At 45.4% G+C, this 18,027-nt stretch overlaps 1 protein-coding gene across 3 annotated transcripts in view; it reads right to left on the bottom strand.

Annotated features, from left to right (window-relative positions):
* The window catches only part of USP24 (ubiquitin specific peptidase 24), a 65,771-nt gene that overhangs the window by 9,133 nt on the left and 38,611 nt on the right, over window positions 1–18,027 (bottom strand). For all 3 annotated transcript variants that reach the window (XM_072128702.1, XM_072128703.1, XM_072128701.1), the window contains exons 37-60: window positions 17,018–17,178; window positions 16,843–16,904; window positions 16,117–16,308; window positions 15,914–16,031; window positions 13,310–13,454; window positions 13,062–13,181; window positions 8,254–8,379; window positions 7,864–7,962; window positions 7,686–7,768; window positions 7,139–7,280; window positions 5,462–5,581; window positions 5,161–5,378; window positions 4,944–5,068; window positions 4,716–4,857; window positions 4,316–4,463; window positions 3,925–4,020; window positions 3,393–3,496; window positions 3,158–3,271; window positions 2,872–2,968; window positions 2,666–2,782; window positions 1,986–2,078; window positions 1,798–1,900; window positions 1,612–1,721; window positions 1,418–1,531 (exon numbers count right to left, since the gene is read on the bottom strand). In XM_072128702.1, coding sequence (XP_071984803.1) covers window positions 1,418–1,531; window positions 1,612–1,721; window positions 1,798–1,900; window positions 1,986–2,078; window positions 2,666–2,782; window positions 2,872–2,968; window positions 3,158–3,271; window positions 3,393–3,496; window positions 3,925–4,020; window positions 4,316–4,463; window positions 4,716–4,857; window positions 4,944–5,068; window positions 5,161–5,378; window positions 5,462–5,581; window positions 7,139–7,280; window positions 7,686–7,768; window positions 7,864–7,962; window positions 8,254–8,379; window positions 13,062–13,181; window positions 13,310–13,454; window positions 15,914–16,031; window positions 16,117–16,308; window positions 16,843–16,904; window positions 17,018–17,178 — 2,949 coding nt within the window. The remainder of the gene's footprint in view (window positions 1–1,417; window positions 1,532–1,611; window positions 1,722–1,797; window positions 1,901–1,985; window positions 2,079–2,665; window positions 2,783–2,871; window positions 2,969–3,157; window positions 3,272–3,392; window positions 3,497–3,924; window positions 4,021–4,315; window positions 4,464–4,715; window positions 4,858–4,943; window positions 5,069–5,160; window positions 5,379–5,461; window positions 5,582–7,138; window positions 7,281–7,685; window positions 7,769–7,863; window positions 7,963–8,253; window positions 8,380–13,061; window positions 13,182–13,309; window positions 13,455–15,913; window positions 16,032–16,116; window positions 16,309–16,842; window positions 16,905–17,017; window positions 17,179–18,027) is intronic.

Here is an 18,027-nt window from a genome sequence, read left to right on the forward strand (position 1 = left end):
GTATTATCCCTGTACTGTGACATCACTGTGTGTATTATTCCTGTACTGTGACATCACTGTGTGTATTATCCCTGTACTGTGACATCGCTGTGTGTATTATCCCTGTACTGTGACATCGCTGTGTGTATTATCCCTGTACTGTGACATCGCTGTGTGTATTATCCTTGTACTGTGACATCACTGTGTGTATTCTCCCTGTACTGTGACATCACTGTGTGTATTATCCCTGTACTGTGACATCACTGTGTGTAGTATCCCTGTACTGTGACATCACTGTGTGTATTATCCCTGTACTGTGACATCACTGTGTGTATTATCCCTGTACTGTGACATCGCTGTGTGTATTATCCCTGTACTGTGACATCGCTGTGTGTATTATCCCTGTACTGTGACATCGCTGTGTGTATTATCCTTGTACTGTGACATCACTGTGTGTATTATCCCTGTACTGTGACATCACTGTGTGTATTATCCTTGTACTGTGACATCACTGTGTGTATTATCCCTGTACTGTGACATCACTGTGTGTATTATCCCTGTACTGTGACATCACTGTGTGTATTATCCCTGTACTGTGACATCACTGCGTGTAGTATCTCTGTACTGTGACTTCCCTGTGTGTATTATCCCTGTACTGTGACATCACTGCGTGTAATATCCCTGTACTGTGACATCACTGCGTGTAATATCCCTGTACTGTGACATCACTGTGTGTAATATCCCTGTACTGTGACATCACTGTGTGTATCATCTCTGTACTGTGACATCACTGTGTGTATTATCTCTGTACTGTGACATCACTGTGTGTATTATCCTTGTACTGTGACATCACTGTGTGTATTCTCCCTGTACTGTGACATCACTGTGTGTATTCTCCCTGTACTGTGACATCACTGTGTGTATTATCCCTGTACTGTGACATCACTGTGTGTAGTATCCCTGTACTGTGACATCACTGTGTGTATTATCCCTGTACTGTGACATCACTGTGTGTATTATCCTGTACTGTGACATCACTGTGTGTATTATCTCTGTACTGTGACATCACTGTGTGTATTATCCCTGTACTGTGACATCACTGTGTGTATTATCCCTGTACTGTGACATCACTGTGTGTATTATCCCTGTACTGTGACATCACTGTGTGTATAATCCCTGTACTGTGACATCACTGTGTGTATTATCTCTGTACTGTGACATCACTGTGTGTATTATCTCTGTACTGTGACATCACTGTGTGTATTATCCCTGTACTGTGACATCACTGTGTGTATTATCCCTGTACTGTGACATCGCTGTGTGTATTATCCCTGTACTGTGACATCACTGTGTGTATTATCCCTGTACTGTGACATCACTGTGTGTATTATCTCTGTGTATATCCCAGGAGCTGCCCCCAGTGTATTGTGTCACTTACCTTGATGAAGTTGAGGACGGTGAGTGAGAATCTCTCGTTACAGAAGCAGCAGTACACCAGCATGTCAATGAGAACAGAGAGGGATCCGGGAAGCTCTCGCATCGCAAACATCACCTACAGGAGGAAGTGAGACCTGACTATTAACCCCCAAAACACAGAGGATAACCCCGACACCCACACAGGTGGCCACCTACCTCCAGCAGGTACGGCTTTCCCTCCTGCAGAAACATCAAGGTTTCCACTTCTGAGTGAAGCGGCAGCAGAGGAGCCCGAGCGCTGAGCGGAGGCCTGGTCATCGCTGGAGCTGATGGGAGTTATAGTTATTTATCATAGAACATAACAGAAGTGTAGATTGAGCTTGTGTCTTGAACATCCATTACCTACAGTCCGATGCGGGGAGATATCCGAATGTAGAACCAGCAGGGCGATCGTATTGTGCAAGAAGCCGAACTCTCGAGCTTGTGCCGGGCTCCAGCGCCGATTCTGCAGAGAGATGTGATGTGTAGTACGACAATCCTCCCGTATATATGTGCAGGACTATACAGTATGGAGACACGTATGCGGATACCTGGTTGTTCTTGCGGTTTGGGCCGAGCAGGAAGTTGATGAAGTGTCGCAGCGCTGAGTATTTTAGGAGGAGCTCCACAGCCTGCGCTCCTTGCTGTAGGGGGGAGATAGAGATTACACTTATAGGCAGATTTACAGGGAACCTATCAGCTAAAATAACTAAACAAACATTTGAAAACCGCTATTATACAGCAATACAACTATCCCTATATTGTTCCTCCCTATGCCTGTAAAGTTCAACAGTCTGTCTATAAATTTGATTCACCAGCTATGCGAATGACCCCACTCGAGACCGATTATGGCCTTTACTCTGAGCCGTCTTCGGGATATTCATGTACTTCCTACTCAGTTACACGTTCGGCTTGTCTGCCCAGGAATCAGAGAGAGGATGGCTGTATGACTCGCTGAAGAGAATTTGAGAGGGAGGAGGGGGGATGTAGCTAGGAATATATATAGATGATGCGTTAACTTTATGAACGGACTGTATAACTTTTCAAGCATGGGGAGGAACAATATAGGGATAGTTGTACTGCTGAATAATATAAATATTCAAATATATGTTTAGTTAGTTTGGGTAAGTTTAACTGACAGGTTCCCTTTAAAGGTGATATCAGGACGCTCAATGTCCATCAGTCCTTAGGGCCAATGGCGAGGTCTGTTCTGAGACACAACATAAAGTACCTTTTGCACAAAGTTGTTGAATAGGAAGAAGTACTGAGCGCAATTCTTGCAATTCTCTGGGACGTCCTTGTCCAGGAGACTGAGCAGCATCTCGATCAGCAGGTGGACTCCATTCACCTGGGGTATCACACAGACAGACATTAGGGTGGAGCTTAGGGTCTTATGAACCTTCCCCCCTCCTGTGTGCATTCTACAACACTCTTTACCTTGTCTTTGTGAAGTAAAGCGCCATCTAGTGTCTTTTCTAGAATAGTGGCAACGGCACATCTCACCTCGCGGACACAACACTCCAGGAGGAAGACCCTGTCAGGAATAAAGAATGGATATTGCTGGCCTATAGATACATGTGAGTAACAGCCACCACTAGGGGGCGCCTCAGGAGCTCACAGTAGGTCCCTTATACAATGCTATAGTCTAAGTATACAGTCAGCTCCTGAGCGCCCCCCAGTGGAGAAGAGTTTGACGCTTAGAAAAAAATTCAGGAAAACTAACTTGACAAGTTCTCTGCCTTCCGATCCAACAAAATATTCCACCAGCCACTGACAGGCTTCACAGCTCTTGGATACCAAGGCCTCGATGGTGGCTATCCATTCCTCAGTGTCAACCCTGCAAAGAATACACACATAATAGAAAATGAGAGCAATGTAAACGACAAGCTAATGGCTTCTTTCCGCTTGCTGTCAGTGAATGGAAATGTTCTTGTTTCCTTTCACGGCTGATCTCTTACCTGAGTTTCCTCTTCGTCCGCAGGTAAGTGTGGAAGAGGAACTGGATGGCGAGTTGTGCACTGACTCTGGCCATTGAGGGGTAGCTCGGATGCTTCAGCTTTGTCTACAAAGGATGGAAAAGAAAACATGAACCACATTACCTACTGGCAAACTTATTTAAAGGGATAATCAAGGATTCCTTCTCCTTGGGAAAGACACGTGAAACTCTGGATCATCAGCTGAGACAAAATGTTGCAGCCTCGGATCCTTCGGTCACCATGGCTCTTGACTCCTTACATTGCACAGAGGCCGAGCCTGGTACTGCAGCTTAGCTCCATTGATGTGAATGTGATGGAGCTGTGGACAGGCCATGAGATGAACGTACAGGACAATCGACCACAGCAGCTTCACACAGGTCATCGATAGGGGGTGCAGGCCCCAGAACCTCAGCGAAACCCATCACCCATCAAATGGACAGGTGAGGAGTTCTAAATCCTGGGGCACCCCTTTAAGTAAAAGATGCCATGTCCTCATTAAAAAGCATCTACTTACTGCATTCACCGACGCCAGAGAGAGCACAAAACTGAAGTAGTCGCTGTTATAGACGTCCCGATTCTTCATAAACCTCAGATTTTCATCTCTCACCATCTGCAAATAATAATTTAATAATTCCTTTATTTATATAGCGCCTACAGATTACGCAGCGCTGCACAAAGCATCTAAGCACCGGAGGTCCCAGAGGAAACCCGCGCAAACATGGAGAGAACATACAAACTCTTTGCAGACCTGGGTGGGATTCGAATCCAGGTCCGCAGCGCTGCAAGGCAGAAGTGCTATCACGCAAATGTAACGCAACAGCTGTCATGGGCGTCAGACACAACTACAGGACATGCACTGAATGTATTCAGCTCCTCGTCACCCCAGGAACGCTCCATATCTGTACCTGGTAGATCCTGAGCGGCATCTTCTCCACAAACAGCCCCTTCTTCTCCCCTTTTCTCACCAGTTTGGTTAATATAGACAGACGGTCATTGGTTCGGTGAGGGCGAGGGGAGGACTGGGGTGAGATGTCAGGGGAGGACGGTGCAGATCTAGAAAAGGGGGATAATCAGTCACATAAGAAACTTCATGTCACCAAATATTATAGGATACATCTATGTAGATGACACATCAGTCCCTGTGCCCAGGAGCTTACACTCTAATTACTATACACTTCACAACTTTACTAAGCATAAGGGAAAGAGCAAAGATTTGCAGCCTGGGTTCCCCCAGTATGTACCCTATAATAAACACTATGCTGGGGATATATGAAGCTGCAGGAGGATAGATATATATATACTCACAGAGTGAGGTCCTCGGCCTCCTGGCGTACAACGCTGACTCTGCTCTTCTTGGGTAGAACTGGAGAGTTCTGGTCAGACACTCGCTGGTAGAAGAGCATGTAGGCGTTCCAGTAGCGGCGGCGCACGTCTGGGTATGGGTTGGCTGTGAAGATGAGAGGTCAAAGGTTAAGGGTCAGTATACCGATCCCCTCTGCCTGTGAAGAATTGGTGCAGAGGCCGTAGACTCACACTGATCGTAGACTTTGGGTCTGTACTCTCCGCCGAAGCATTCATACTCAATGGTCTCATCGTTCAGCTCAAACTCCTCCACCACCGTGTCGTTGAACTTGTACCACTTGCTCTTACCGCAGCTCCTGGACCAGAACACAAGATAATGAGACGATAATGAGACAATAACGAGGCGGCCGGAGGTTCTGCGTCCTTCATGGCTCTAGTGCCGAGTTACCTGCGGTCTTTGATGAAGGAGTAGTAGTGACCGGCATGAGCCTGACCGCTGTGCACTATCACACCCACCAGCTCGTAGTTCTCAGTCGGTGCCACTTTCTTTCGGGGAGATCCTCCGCCTGGGTCTGTGTGTCTCCCGTTGTCTCCTACCTCCGAGGAGGAGTCCTGACGGGCCATGCCGGAGACTGTATACGGCTCCATGTTCAGCATCCAGGGGAACTAAAGAACATAAGAAGAGGGTCCGGTCATCACCCTCCCTCAACTTTAACTAAACCCACTGCAATAGCTTAATAGCCGCCTACCTTGATCTGCTCATCGTACTTAATGGAGCGGCCGCTCTCCCAGTCAAATCCAAACCTCATGAGATGTATGACGAGTACACTGGGCAGAGACTTGATACACGTCCTCTTCACTGTCGTTCTCTGGAAGAAATGTCAAGCAAAATAAATTCGACCTACAAGTAGAATAGTGAATGCAGCTCTGGGGTATAATACAGGATGTAACTCAGGATCAGTACAGGATAAGTAATGTCATGTATGCACACAGTGACTGCACCAGCAGCAGAATAGTGAGTGTAGCTCTGGAGTATAATACAGGATGTAACTCAGGATCAGTACAGGATAAGTAATGTCATGTATGTACATAGTGACTGCACCAGCAGCAGAATAGTGAGTGCAGCTCTGGGGTATAATACAGGATGTAACTCAGGATCAGTACAGGATAAGTAATGCCATGTATGTACACAGTGACTGCACCAGCAGCAGAATAGTGAGTGCAGCTCTGGGGTATAATACAGGGTGTAACTCAGGATCAGTACAGGATAAGTAATGTCATGTATGTGCACAGTGACTGCACCAGCAGAAGAATAGTGAGTGCAGCTCTGGGGTATAATACAGGATGTAACTCAGGATCAGTACAGGATAAGTAATGTCATGTATGTACACAGTGACTGCACCAGCAGCAGAATAGTGAGTGCAGCTCTGGTGTATAATACAGGATGTAACTCAGGGTCAGTACAGGATAAGTAATGTCATGTATGTACACGGTGACTGCACCAGCAGCAGAATAGTGAGTGTAGCTCTGGGGTATAATACAGGATGTAACTCAGGATCAGTACAGGATAAGTAATGTCATGTATGTATACAGTGACTGCACCAGAAGCAGAATAGTGAGTTCAGCTCTGGAGTATAATACAGGATGTAACTCAGGGTCAGTACAGGATAAGTAATGTCATGTATGTACACAGTGACTGCACCAGCAGCAGAATAGTGAGTGCAGCTCTGGAGTATAATACAGGATGTAACTCAGGATCAGTACAGGATAAGTAATGTCATGTATGTACACAGTGACTGCACCAGCAGCAGAATAGTGAGTGCAGCTCTGGGGTATAATACAGGATGTAACTCAGGATCAGTACAGGATAAGTAATGTCATGTATGTACACAGTGACTGCACCAGAAGCAGAATAGTGAGTTCAGCTCTGGAGTATAATACAGGATGTAACTCAGGGTCAGTACAGGATAAGTAATGTCATGTATGTACACAGTGACTGCACCAGCAGCAGAATAGTGAGTGCAGCTCTGGAGTATAATACAGGATGTAACTCAGGATCAGTACAGGATAAGTAATGTCATGTATGTACACAGTGACTGCACCAGCAGCAGAATAGTGAGTGCAGCTCTGGGGTATAATACAGGATGTAACTCAGGATCAGTACAGGATAAGTAATGTCATGTATGTACACAGTGACTGCACCAGCAGCAGAATAGTGAGTGCAGCTCTGGGGTATAACACAGGATGTAACTCAGGATCAGTACAGGATAAGTAATGTCATGTATGTACACAGTGACTGCACCAGCAGCAGAATAGTGAGTGCAGCTCTGGAGTAAAAGGAAGAAGCGTGGAGTCATTGCATATTTCAGAAATGAATATAAATGTGTGATCTCTCATGTAGATTTCTGCATTACATCAGCTCTCACCTTCTCCTTACACTTCTCACAGTAATACGCGTTGCTCCCCTCCAGAACTTCTCCCCTCACAAACTGATCAAGAGAAATTTCCAGACTCTGGCAGGAGGTGACACCTAAATTCAGAGCCATAAATGCTTCCTCCCGCTCGTACCTGAAAAAGATATGAATAAGACAGTAAGGATGAGGAGGTTCCAGAGTTCAATGTAAAAATGAGCGTTTATGGCGTATGAGCCCTGCGAGCCTCCGGGCACAGCCGGATACATCAAGTGAGTCTACCTGGCGTAGAAATAAGTGTAGACGGTGACTTTTCGCATATATGAAAAGTTTCTTGTGCGCCAGTGCAGGGATAGGAACACACCACGCCGGCCCACCATCCCACCGGCCACGCCCCCTCCCCTGCCGGCCACGCCCCCTCCCCTGCCGGCCACGCCCCCTCATGCTAGCATTTGTGATTATTTCAGGGCTTCTATGCCAGTGTCCTGGTGCAGAAGCCTCATTGATGTGCATCACACAGCAGGTTACGGGGGGTTCACGTGTGTAATACAGCAGCCCTCACCTGTGGGGACAATCCTTACAGATCTTTTGGTCGGAGTAGATCCCTTGGAAGGTGTTCTTGAAGAGCTGATCTCGTCCCATTTTCTGGAGATCAGGATTAACACAATATAATTTAATTCATAATATTATTAGCAGAAAGTTTCCACAAGTGACGGATGTTCTGCGGTCGTGTCCAGTACCTTTAGGTATTCGTCCATCTGGTCTATGAGGCTGGTGAAGAACTCGTAAGCGTCCTGCTGCTCCCGCACGTACAGCTCTTTGTTCCACATCTTGAAGATCTAGGATTGCGCAGCAATGATCAGAATAATCACAATAATCCGAGACAAACATGAGACCAGTGAATGGCGCAGAGAAGGGGGTTGTCCAGAGGTTTAAAAACATGGCTGCCTTCTCCCAAAAACCGCGCCAATAAAACTCAGTGCAGCTCAGCAGCGTAGAGACCGGTGCAGCAGAGTTGTAATACCGGCACAAACCAAGGTCAGGTGTGGTGCAGACAACCTCCAGACACTCCCTTTAAATCTCCCGGACGCCCCCTTGCTCACCAGCACCGGCAATGTGTCTGTACTTACCTTCCAGAAGTTCTCCGGGACGTAGTACTGCAGTTTGCTTTCCATTAAATGGCCGAACAAGGACTGGACCTGGTAGAAGACGCTGTCGTCAGGATTATCAGTCTCATCCTCCATGGAGAGCAGGGCCTGGAGGAGAGAACAGGCAGAGGTCAGGCTGATAGGCGCGCAGGTGACTAATATACGTAGGTATGATGTATGTAGGGCAGTGATGGCCAACCTATGACACGCGTGTCAGCACTGACACACGTAGCCATTTTCAGTGACACACGGCTGCTGGAGAAAAATTGCTGTAGTGCAGTTTCCTGGGGTCGGTCAGGCCGTCGGTCGGTGATGTGGTCTGCAGTGAGCGGCTGCATCTCAGTCAGAGAGATCGTAGCTGCTGCTCCTGTCCTCTAGTCCTGCTCTGCGGAGGCCGCGCAATGACTCCAGAGTGGAGCAGTCCCAGCTTGCAAAGACGAAACCTATGCTGTGCCTGCGCGGGAACATCTACACAGAAGCTGAAGCGGCCTGAAGAGGAGTAACGGAGGTCCGTGGTGTCATTGGAGCCTGTGCCAGTTAGGTAAGTTAATTTATTGAGTTGAGCTCTGCCGGGCTGGGCTGTGATGTACACTGCTTTGGGGGGCACTTCTCAGGACAAAAATGTCCTTAAAACTAGCTGTTGCTGGACTGCCACAGGCTCCCCATCACTGGAAGAATTCCCCCTCCCTCTCACTTATCTTAGTTCATGGCACCCCACACAAGTTATATAACAGCAAGACCAACAAAAGAAACCAACTGACCAATTAACAAAGAAGTCACTAAGCAGGTAAGTTAAATAACTATACGTATTTGTTATTTAAACTCTAAATATCACAAAATAAGGTTTTTTTTTTTTTTTAAAGGTGACACACCACCCGAGTTATGGATGGTTTTTTGGCGAATTTTGACACACCAAGTTCAAAAGGTTGCCCATCACTGATGTAGGGGCAGCACAGGTGACTAATATACGTAGGTATGATGTATGTAGGGGCAGCGCAGGTGACTAATATACGTAGGTATGATGTATGTAGGGGCAGCGCAGGTGACTAATATACGTAGGTATGATGTATGTAGGGGCAGCACAGGTGACTAATATACGTAGGTATGATGTATGTAGGGGCAGCGCAGGTGACTAATATACGTAGGTATGATGTATGTAGGGGCAGCGCAGGTGACTAATATACGTAGGTATGATGTATGTAGGGGCAGCGCAGGTGACTAATATACGTAGGTATGATGTATGTAGGGGCAGCACAGGTGACTAATATACGTAGGTATGATGTATGTAGGGGCAGCGCAGGTGACTAATATACGTAGGTATGATGTATGTAGGGGCAGCGCAGGCGACTAATATACGTAGGTATGATGTATGTAGGGGCAGCGCAGGTGACTAATATACGTAGGTATGATGTATGTAGGGGCAGCGCAGGTGACTAATATACGTAGGTATGATGTATGTAGGGGCAGCGCAGGTGACTAATATACGTAGGTATGATGTATGTAGGGGCAGCACAGGTGACTAATATACGTAGGTATGATGTATGTAGGGGCAGCACAGGTGACTAATATACGTAGGTATGATGTATGTAGGGGCAGCACAGGTGACTAATATACGTAGGTATGATGTATGTAGGGGCAGCACAGGCGACTAATATACGTAGGTATGATGTATGTAGGGGCAGCACAGGCGACTAATATACGTAGGTATGATGTATGTAGGGGCAGCACAGGCGACTAATATACGTAGGTATGATGTATGTAGGGGCAGCACAGGCGACTAATATACGTAGGTATGATGTATGTAGGGGCAGCACAGGCGACTAATATACGTAGGTATGATGTATGTAGGGGCAGCACAGGCGACTAATATACGTAGGTATGATGTATGTAGGGGCAGCACAGGCGACTAATATACGTAGGTATGATGTATGTAGGGGCAGCACAGGCGACTAATATACGTAGGTATGATGTATGTAGGGGCAGCACAGGCGACTAATATACGTAGGTATGATGTATGTAGGGGCAGCACAGGCGACTAATATACGTAGGTATGATGTATGTAGGGGCAGCACAGGTGACTAATATACGTAGGTATGATGTATGTAGGGGCAGCACAGGTGACTAATATACGTAGGTATGATGTATGTAGGGGCAGCACAGGTGACTAATATACGTAGGTATGATGTATGTAGGGGCAGCACAGGTGACTAATATACGTAGGTATGATGTATGTAGGGGCAGCACAGGTGACTAATATACGTAGGTATGATGTATGTAGGGGCAGCACAGGTGACTAATATACGTAGGTATGATGTATGTAGGGGCAGCACAGGTGACTAATATACGTAGGTATGATGTATGTAGGGGCAGCACAGGTGACTAATATACGTAGGTATGATGTATGTAGGGGCAGCACAGGTGACTAATATACGTAGGTATGATGTATGTAGGGGCAGCACAGGTGACTAATATACGTAGGTATGATGTATGTAGGGGCAGCACAGGTGACTAATATACGTAGGTATGATGTATGTAGGGGCAGCACAGGTGACTAATATACGTAGGTATGATGTATGTAGGGGCAGCACAGGTGACTAATATACGTAGGTATGATGTATGTAGGGGCAGCACAGGTGACTAATATACGTAGGTATGATGTATGTAGGGGCAGCACAGGTGACTAATATACGTAGGTATGATGTATGTAGGGGCAGCACAGGTGACTAATATACGTAGGTATGATGTATGTAGGGGCAGCACAGGTGACTAATATACGTAGGTATGATGTATGTAGGGGCAGCACAGGTGACTAATATACGTAGGTATGATGTATGTAGGGGCAGCACAGGTGACTAATATACGTAGGTATGATGTATGTAGGGGCAGCACAGGTGACTAATATACGTAGGTATGATGTATGTAGGGGCAGCACAGGTGACTAATATACGTAGGTATGATGTATGTAGGGGCAGCACAGGTGACTAATATACGTAGGTATGATGTATGTAGGGGCAGCACAGGTGACTAATATACGTAGGTATGATGTATGTAGGGGCAGCACAGGTGACTAATATACGTAGGTATGATGTATGTAGGGGCAGCACAGGTGACTAATATACGTAGGTATGATGTATGTAGGGGCAGCACAGGTGACTAATATACGTAGGTATGATGTATGTAGGGGCAGCACAGGTGACTAATATACGTAGGTATGATGTATGTAGGGGCAGCACAGGTGACAGGGGGGGGGCAAGAAGCTTAACCATCTGTGTCTCATCTCAAAATCAACTCCCTGCACAATGTCTACAAGGCTATGACCCGCTACCATGTACAGATTATACTAGTATACAATAATCTCCCCCCTCAGAACCACTGCTGATCTGCACTATATATAGAATAAATATGTAGCATTCTGCTCACAATTCACAAAATCCTTTTCATGGACTGGAGCGCCCATGTATCTCTCCAGCGACTGATTTTTTTATCCACTTGAAAAAGGGGACCACAGTTCCCCGAAACGCGTTGTGTATCCTCTGTGTACCCTTGACGATTCAATAAAAAGGAAAACCTATTTGGAACCATTATCCAGTCTTGTCGTGCGCCTTCTGCTCTTGGCTCCTCTATACCGTCCCCAGTAAGTGACCAGTGAGACTCTAGTGCCTCCTGGAAGCTGTACTGTGACCACTACATGAACAACAAGTTTCCTCTGTTATTTGTATTATTTATTAGTTGCTTCCCTTCTTCTCTACTCTATGGCAGTTGTATAGTTAACAGTAACTCCCTATCCCTCTCCTTCTCCCTCTGACTGATATATTGTCAGCAACAGGTCTCCTCCACCCTCTGGCAGTTTTAGACATCAATAACACTGAGCCCTGGAGACAGGGGCAGTAAAGAGAATTGCATTTTGCTTGGGTAACTACCTGTGATCATTACCCTTCACCTTACACGTTCACTTATAAACTCTCTGGACGTATGTGGCACCAAACTATGCAAGTTAGGCTATATTCACACTGCCGTTGCCCGCCCGTACCATACCGTAGCGGGCAACGGCAGTGCACGGGGAGAGGAGGAGGAGGTGAGCTCAGCTAACCCCCGCCCCTCTCCATAGGAACCTATGGCGCACGGCCCCGTATTACGGGAAAAGATAGGACAGGTCCTATCTTTTTCCCGGGTACGGAACGGTACCGCTCCCGTAGGGTGCCGTGCGCCCATTGCTGCCTATGGGGGACGTATATCAGCCGTATATACGTCCCCCATACTTTAGTGTGAATGCAGCCTTAATTATGTGATTTCCTAAATCGATCATGTCTCCTCTCTGCCCAGCTTGCCAATTCTTCTAACGTGTAAAATTGGTCAATTTTGTCTAGCCACTGATCTTTTGTGGGAGCACTTTTTTGAAGCCAATTCAGGGGGATCAGCAATTTAGCCACCTGTACCATGATAGTAGCTAGGTGTGACTTCCTTGGATTCCATGTGGTATTAGGAAGCCAGAGGAGTACCGATTCTGGGGTTAGTGTTACATGCGTTGGGATAAGTTTATTGATGTATTCCTCCACCTTTTCCCAAAATGGCCTAATCCGTGGGCAAAACCAGAAAATATGGGAGAGAGTTCCCTCTGTTTGTCCACATCTCCAACACTCGTCTGAGGGACATAGGCCAATTTGTTTTAAATAATTATGCGATTTTCTGACGCATAGATGCACAATTATACGCTGCCTGCAGCCACCACTAGAGGGAGCCTCAGAACCAGGACAAGAGATTATAATACAGATTATAAGCGATTACCGGACCTCGGGAAGACCTGGCTGCATGTAGAGCTGCTGAAAGACGGCGTTCATGTAACAGGTGGCTCCTCCATTCTTGAGGCCGACAAAACCGGAGTTGGACCTGCTGTCTACAGGGGGCAGAAACTGGAGAGGAAAAAAAGGAACACCAGGATTATAATAATATAGTAGCATAATAATCCATTAATAGACCATCCATTAACATCCTCATGTGACGGTGATAGCCGCCAGATCTGCTGCACCTCCATACTCACATCAAACTCCTTGGAGAGCGCCGGGTCAGGCTGATGGTGCATAGAGAGCAATTCCTTGGTGATCAGCTGGAGATTAGTGACAGAACTGTCCGCGAGCATCACCAGGACCTCGTACGCCGCCAACCGACTATTCACAGAGCTGCACCTGGAGCCACAGGGGGCAGTATTATAGTAGTTATATTCTTGTACATAGGGGGCAGTATTATAGTAGTTATATTCCTGTACATAGGGGGCAGTATTATAGTAGTTATATTCTTGTACATAGGGGGCAGTATTATAGTAGTTATATTCCTGTACATAGGGGGCAGTATTATAGTAGTTATATTCCTGTACATAGGGGACAGTATTATAGTAGTTATATTCTTGTACATAGGGGGCAGTATTATAGTAGTTATATTCCTGTACATAGGGGGCAGTATTATAGTAGTTATATTCCTGTACATAGGGGGCAGTATTATAGTAGTTATATTCTTGTACATAGGGGGCAGTATTATAGTAGTTATATTCTTGTACATAGGGGGCAGTATTATAGTAGTTATATTCTTGTACATAGGGGGCAGTATTATAGTAGTTATATTCCTGTACATAGGAGGCAGTATTATAGTAGTTATATTCTTGTACATAGGGGGCAGTATTATAGTAGTTATATTCTTGTACATAGGGGGCAGTATTATAGTAGTTATATTCTTGTACATAGGGGGCAGTATTATAGTAGTTATATTCTTGTACTTAGGGGGCAGTATTATAGTAGTTATATTCCTGTACATAGGGGGCAGTATTATAGTAGTTATATTCTTGTACATAGGGGGCAGTATTATAGTAGTTATATTCTTGTACATAGGAGGCAGTATTATAGTAGTTATATTCTTGTACATAGGGGGCAGTATTATAGTAGTTATATTCTTGTACATAGGGGGCAGTATTATAGTAGTTATATTCTTGTACTTAGGGGGCAGTATTATAGTAGTTATATTCTTGTACATAGGGGGCAGTATTATAGTAGTTATATTCCTGTACATAGGGGGCAGTATTATAGTAGTTATATCCTGTACATTGGGGGCAGTATTATAGTAGTTATATTCCTGTACATAGGGGGCAGTATTATAGTAGTTATATTCTTGTACATAGGGGGCAGTATAATAGTAGTTATATTCCTGTGCATAGGGGGCAGTATTATAGTAGTTATATTCCTGTGCATAGGGGGCAGTATTATAGTAGTTATATTCCTGTGCATAGGGGGCAGTATTATAGTAGTTATATTCCTGTGCATAGGGGGCAGTATTATAGTAGTTATATTCTTGTACATAGGGGCAGTATTATAGTAGTTATATTCTTGTACATAGGGGGCAGTATTATAGTTGTTATATTCTTGTACATAGGGGGCAGTATTATAGTTGTTATATTCTTGTACATAGGGGCAGTATTATAGTAGTTATATTCCTGTACATAGGGGGCAGTATTATAGCAGTTATTTTCCTGTACATAGGGGGCAGTATTATAGTAGTTATATTCTTGTACATAGAGGGCAGTATTATAGTAGTTATTTTCCTGTACATAGGGGGCAGTATTACAGTAGTTATATTCTTGTACATAGAGGGCAGTATTATAGTAGTTATTTTCCTGTACATAGGGGGCAGTATTATAGTAGTTATATTCTTGTACATAGGGGGGCAGTGTTATAGTAGTTATATTCTTGTACATAGGGGACAGTGTTATAGTAGTTATATTCTTGTACATAGGGGACAGTATTATAGTAGTTATATTCTTGTACATAGGGGGCAGTATTATAGTAGTTATATTCTTGTACATAGGGGGCAGTATTATAGTAGTTATATTCTTGTACATAGGGGGCAGTATTATAGTAGTTATATTCTTGTACATAGGGGGCAGTATTATAGTAGTTATATTCTTGTACATAGGGGGCAGTATTATAGTAGTTATATTCCTGTGCATAGGGGGCAGTATTATAGTAGTTATATTCCTGTGCATAGGGGGCAGTATTATAGTAGTTATACTCCTGTACATAGGGGGCAGTATTATAGTAGTTATATTCTTGTACATAGGGGGCAGTATTATAGTAGTTATATTCCTGTGCATAGGGGGCAGTATTATAGTAGTTATACTCCTGTACATTGGGGGTAGTATTATAGTAGTTATATTCTTGTACATAGGAGGCAGTATTATATAAGTTATATTCTTGTACATAGGGGGCAGTATTATAGTAGTTATATTCCTGTACATAGGGGGCAGTATTATAGTAGTTATATTCCTGTACATAGGGGCAGTATTATAGTAGTTATATTCTTGTACATAGGGAGCAGTATTATAGTAGTTATATTCTTGTACATAGGGGGCAGTATTATAGCAGTTATATCCTTGTACATAGGGGGCAGTATTATAGTAGTTATATTCTTGTACATAGGGGGCAGTATTATAGTAGTTATATTCTTGTACATAGGGGGCAGTATTATAGTAGTTATATTCTTGTACATAGGGGGCAGTATTATAGCAGTTATATTCTTGTACCTAGGGGGTAGTATTATAGTAGTTATATTCTTGCACATAGGGGGCGGTAATATAATAATAATAGAGTGTATATCTTACTTGGGATGGAAGTCCTGCTGGCTCAGAGCTCCACTTCCAGCAGGGGAGTTGCTGTTCAAAATGATCCTTGAGGCACGGAAGAGGAAATCATCCAGCAGCTGTTTTATAAGGGAAGGTCCTGTAAGACATCCACACGGTGATGATATAGAGGGGGCACCTATCAGCAGTACTTAGGCTGCTGGTACCTGTAGTTTTGCACTCACCCAGCATTTCCTTCTCTCCCCCGCACAGGGACAGGAGGGTCTTGATGAGCCGGAGGTGACCGGCCAGCCACACGTTGTCCACCTCGCTGGTCTCACACTCTGCTGTGCGGTTTGGCTCAAAGTTGTCCAACCACATGATCTCATCCTCCAGCATGGTGGCCGGGCTGATGCTCAGCTGCTCCATCTCAGAGGCTGAGGAGAAGGGAACCCTCATAAGAGATTGTGTCTGCACAATGTGAGGTGTTACAGTGCAATGGCTGCTTATCCGTAAGTGTTATCCCATATCCATGATGTGGTAGGACAAGTTTTTTTGGGAGGTCTCAACACTGGGACCCCCCAGAAGTCAAGACCATAGACCGGAAACCCCATCTACATCCATGGGACCTAGCAGCCCCTCAGAAGTGATTGGAGCGCTGCTTATGCAATATTAAGGGTTTCCATGTGAAAGCATCAAGGAGATATTATGAACATGTATCCAAATCCAATAAAGAAATGTAAAGGGGTTTATAGGGGGCTTTGGTGGTCTGACCCCACAGCCGATTCAGGCCAATACACAGAGGATGGAGCTGGACTTCCGGCTTGGTGTTCTGTTATTCTGGAATGATCTGATGTTGGAGACCCAATCCCATCAGATTGGTGATGTCAATATCCCAGAGGTGGGAAACCCTGTGAACTTAACTCCAGGTTACATACAAGTATTAACACAACAAAGAGGGCAGGACCTACTTGTTAGGTCATCGAGGAGCTGACATCGTAGATCAAAATACTCCGTGCACTGCGCCAACAACCTGGAACAGAGGGACAATGGTGAGGATCACCTCTGTCACAGAGGAAGCAAAAGCAAAAGGGCAGAAGATCAGATTATAGTGCATTATGGGAGATGTAGTGTTCGGGTGTTTACCTCTGATTGATGCCTCTCATTATGCTGGTGGGCGACCAGAGTGGGAGCTGTGCCGACAGGATGACGTTCAGCAGGAAGAGGTTGGGCTTCTGGACTTCAGGGTACGCGGAGGTGTCCGTCTGACTCAGGGTGTACAGCTGGTCACAGGCCACGCGTCTGATCTGTGGATATAACACCATCTCAGACTGTAAGCTCTTGTGTCACCTCCTCATCCTCATAGACTGTAAGCTCTTGTGTCACCCCTCATCCTCATAGACTGTAAGCTCTTGTGTCACCTCCTCATCCTCATAGACTGTAAGTTCCTGTGTCACCCCCTTATCCTCATAGACTGTAAGCTCTTGTGTCACCCCTCATCCTTACAGACTGTAAGCTCTTGTGTCACCCCTCATCCTCATAGACTGTAAGCTCTTGTGTCACCCTCTCATCCTCATAGACTGTAAGCTCTTGTGTCACCCCCTCATCCTCACAGACTGTAAGCTCTTGTGTCACCCCACTCATCCTAATAGACTGTAAGCTCTTGTCTCACCCCCTCATCCTCATAGACTGTAAGCTCTTGTGTCACCCCCTCATCCTCACAGACTGTAAGCTCTTGTGTCACCCCACTCATCCTAATAGACTGTAAGCTCTTGTCTCACCCCACTCATCCTCAGACTGTAAGCTCTTGTGTCACCCCCTCATCCTCATAGACTGTAAGCTCTTGTGTCACCCCCTCATCCTCATAGACTGTAAGCTCTTGTGTCACCCCCTCATCCTCATAGACTGTAAGCTCTTGTGTCACCCCCTCATCCTCATAGACTGTAAGCTCTTGTGTCACCCCCTCATCCTCATAGACTGTAAGCTCTTGTGTCACCCCCTCATCCTCATAGACTGTAAGCTCTTGTGTCACCCCCTCATCCTCATAGACTGTAAGCTCTTGTGTCACCCCTCATCCTCATAAATTGTCAGCTCTTGTGATCAGGGCCCTCACTCCTACGGTTCCATATGACTGTTTGTAATGTGATACATTTGCA

The sequence above is a fragment of the Engystomops pustulosus genome, chromosome 10, assembly GCF_040894005.1.
Source record: "Engystomops pustulosus chromosome 10, aEngPut4.maternal, whole genome shotgun sequence".
Taxonomy (NCBI): Eukaryota; Metazoa; Chordata; class Amphibia; order Anura; family Leptodactylidae; genus Engystomops; species Engystomops pustulosus.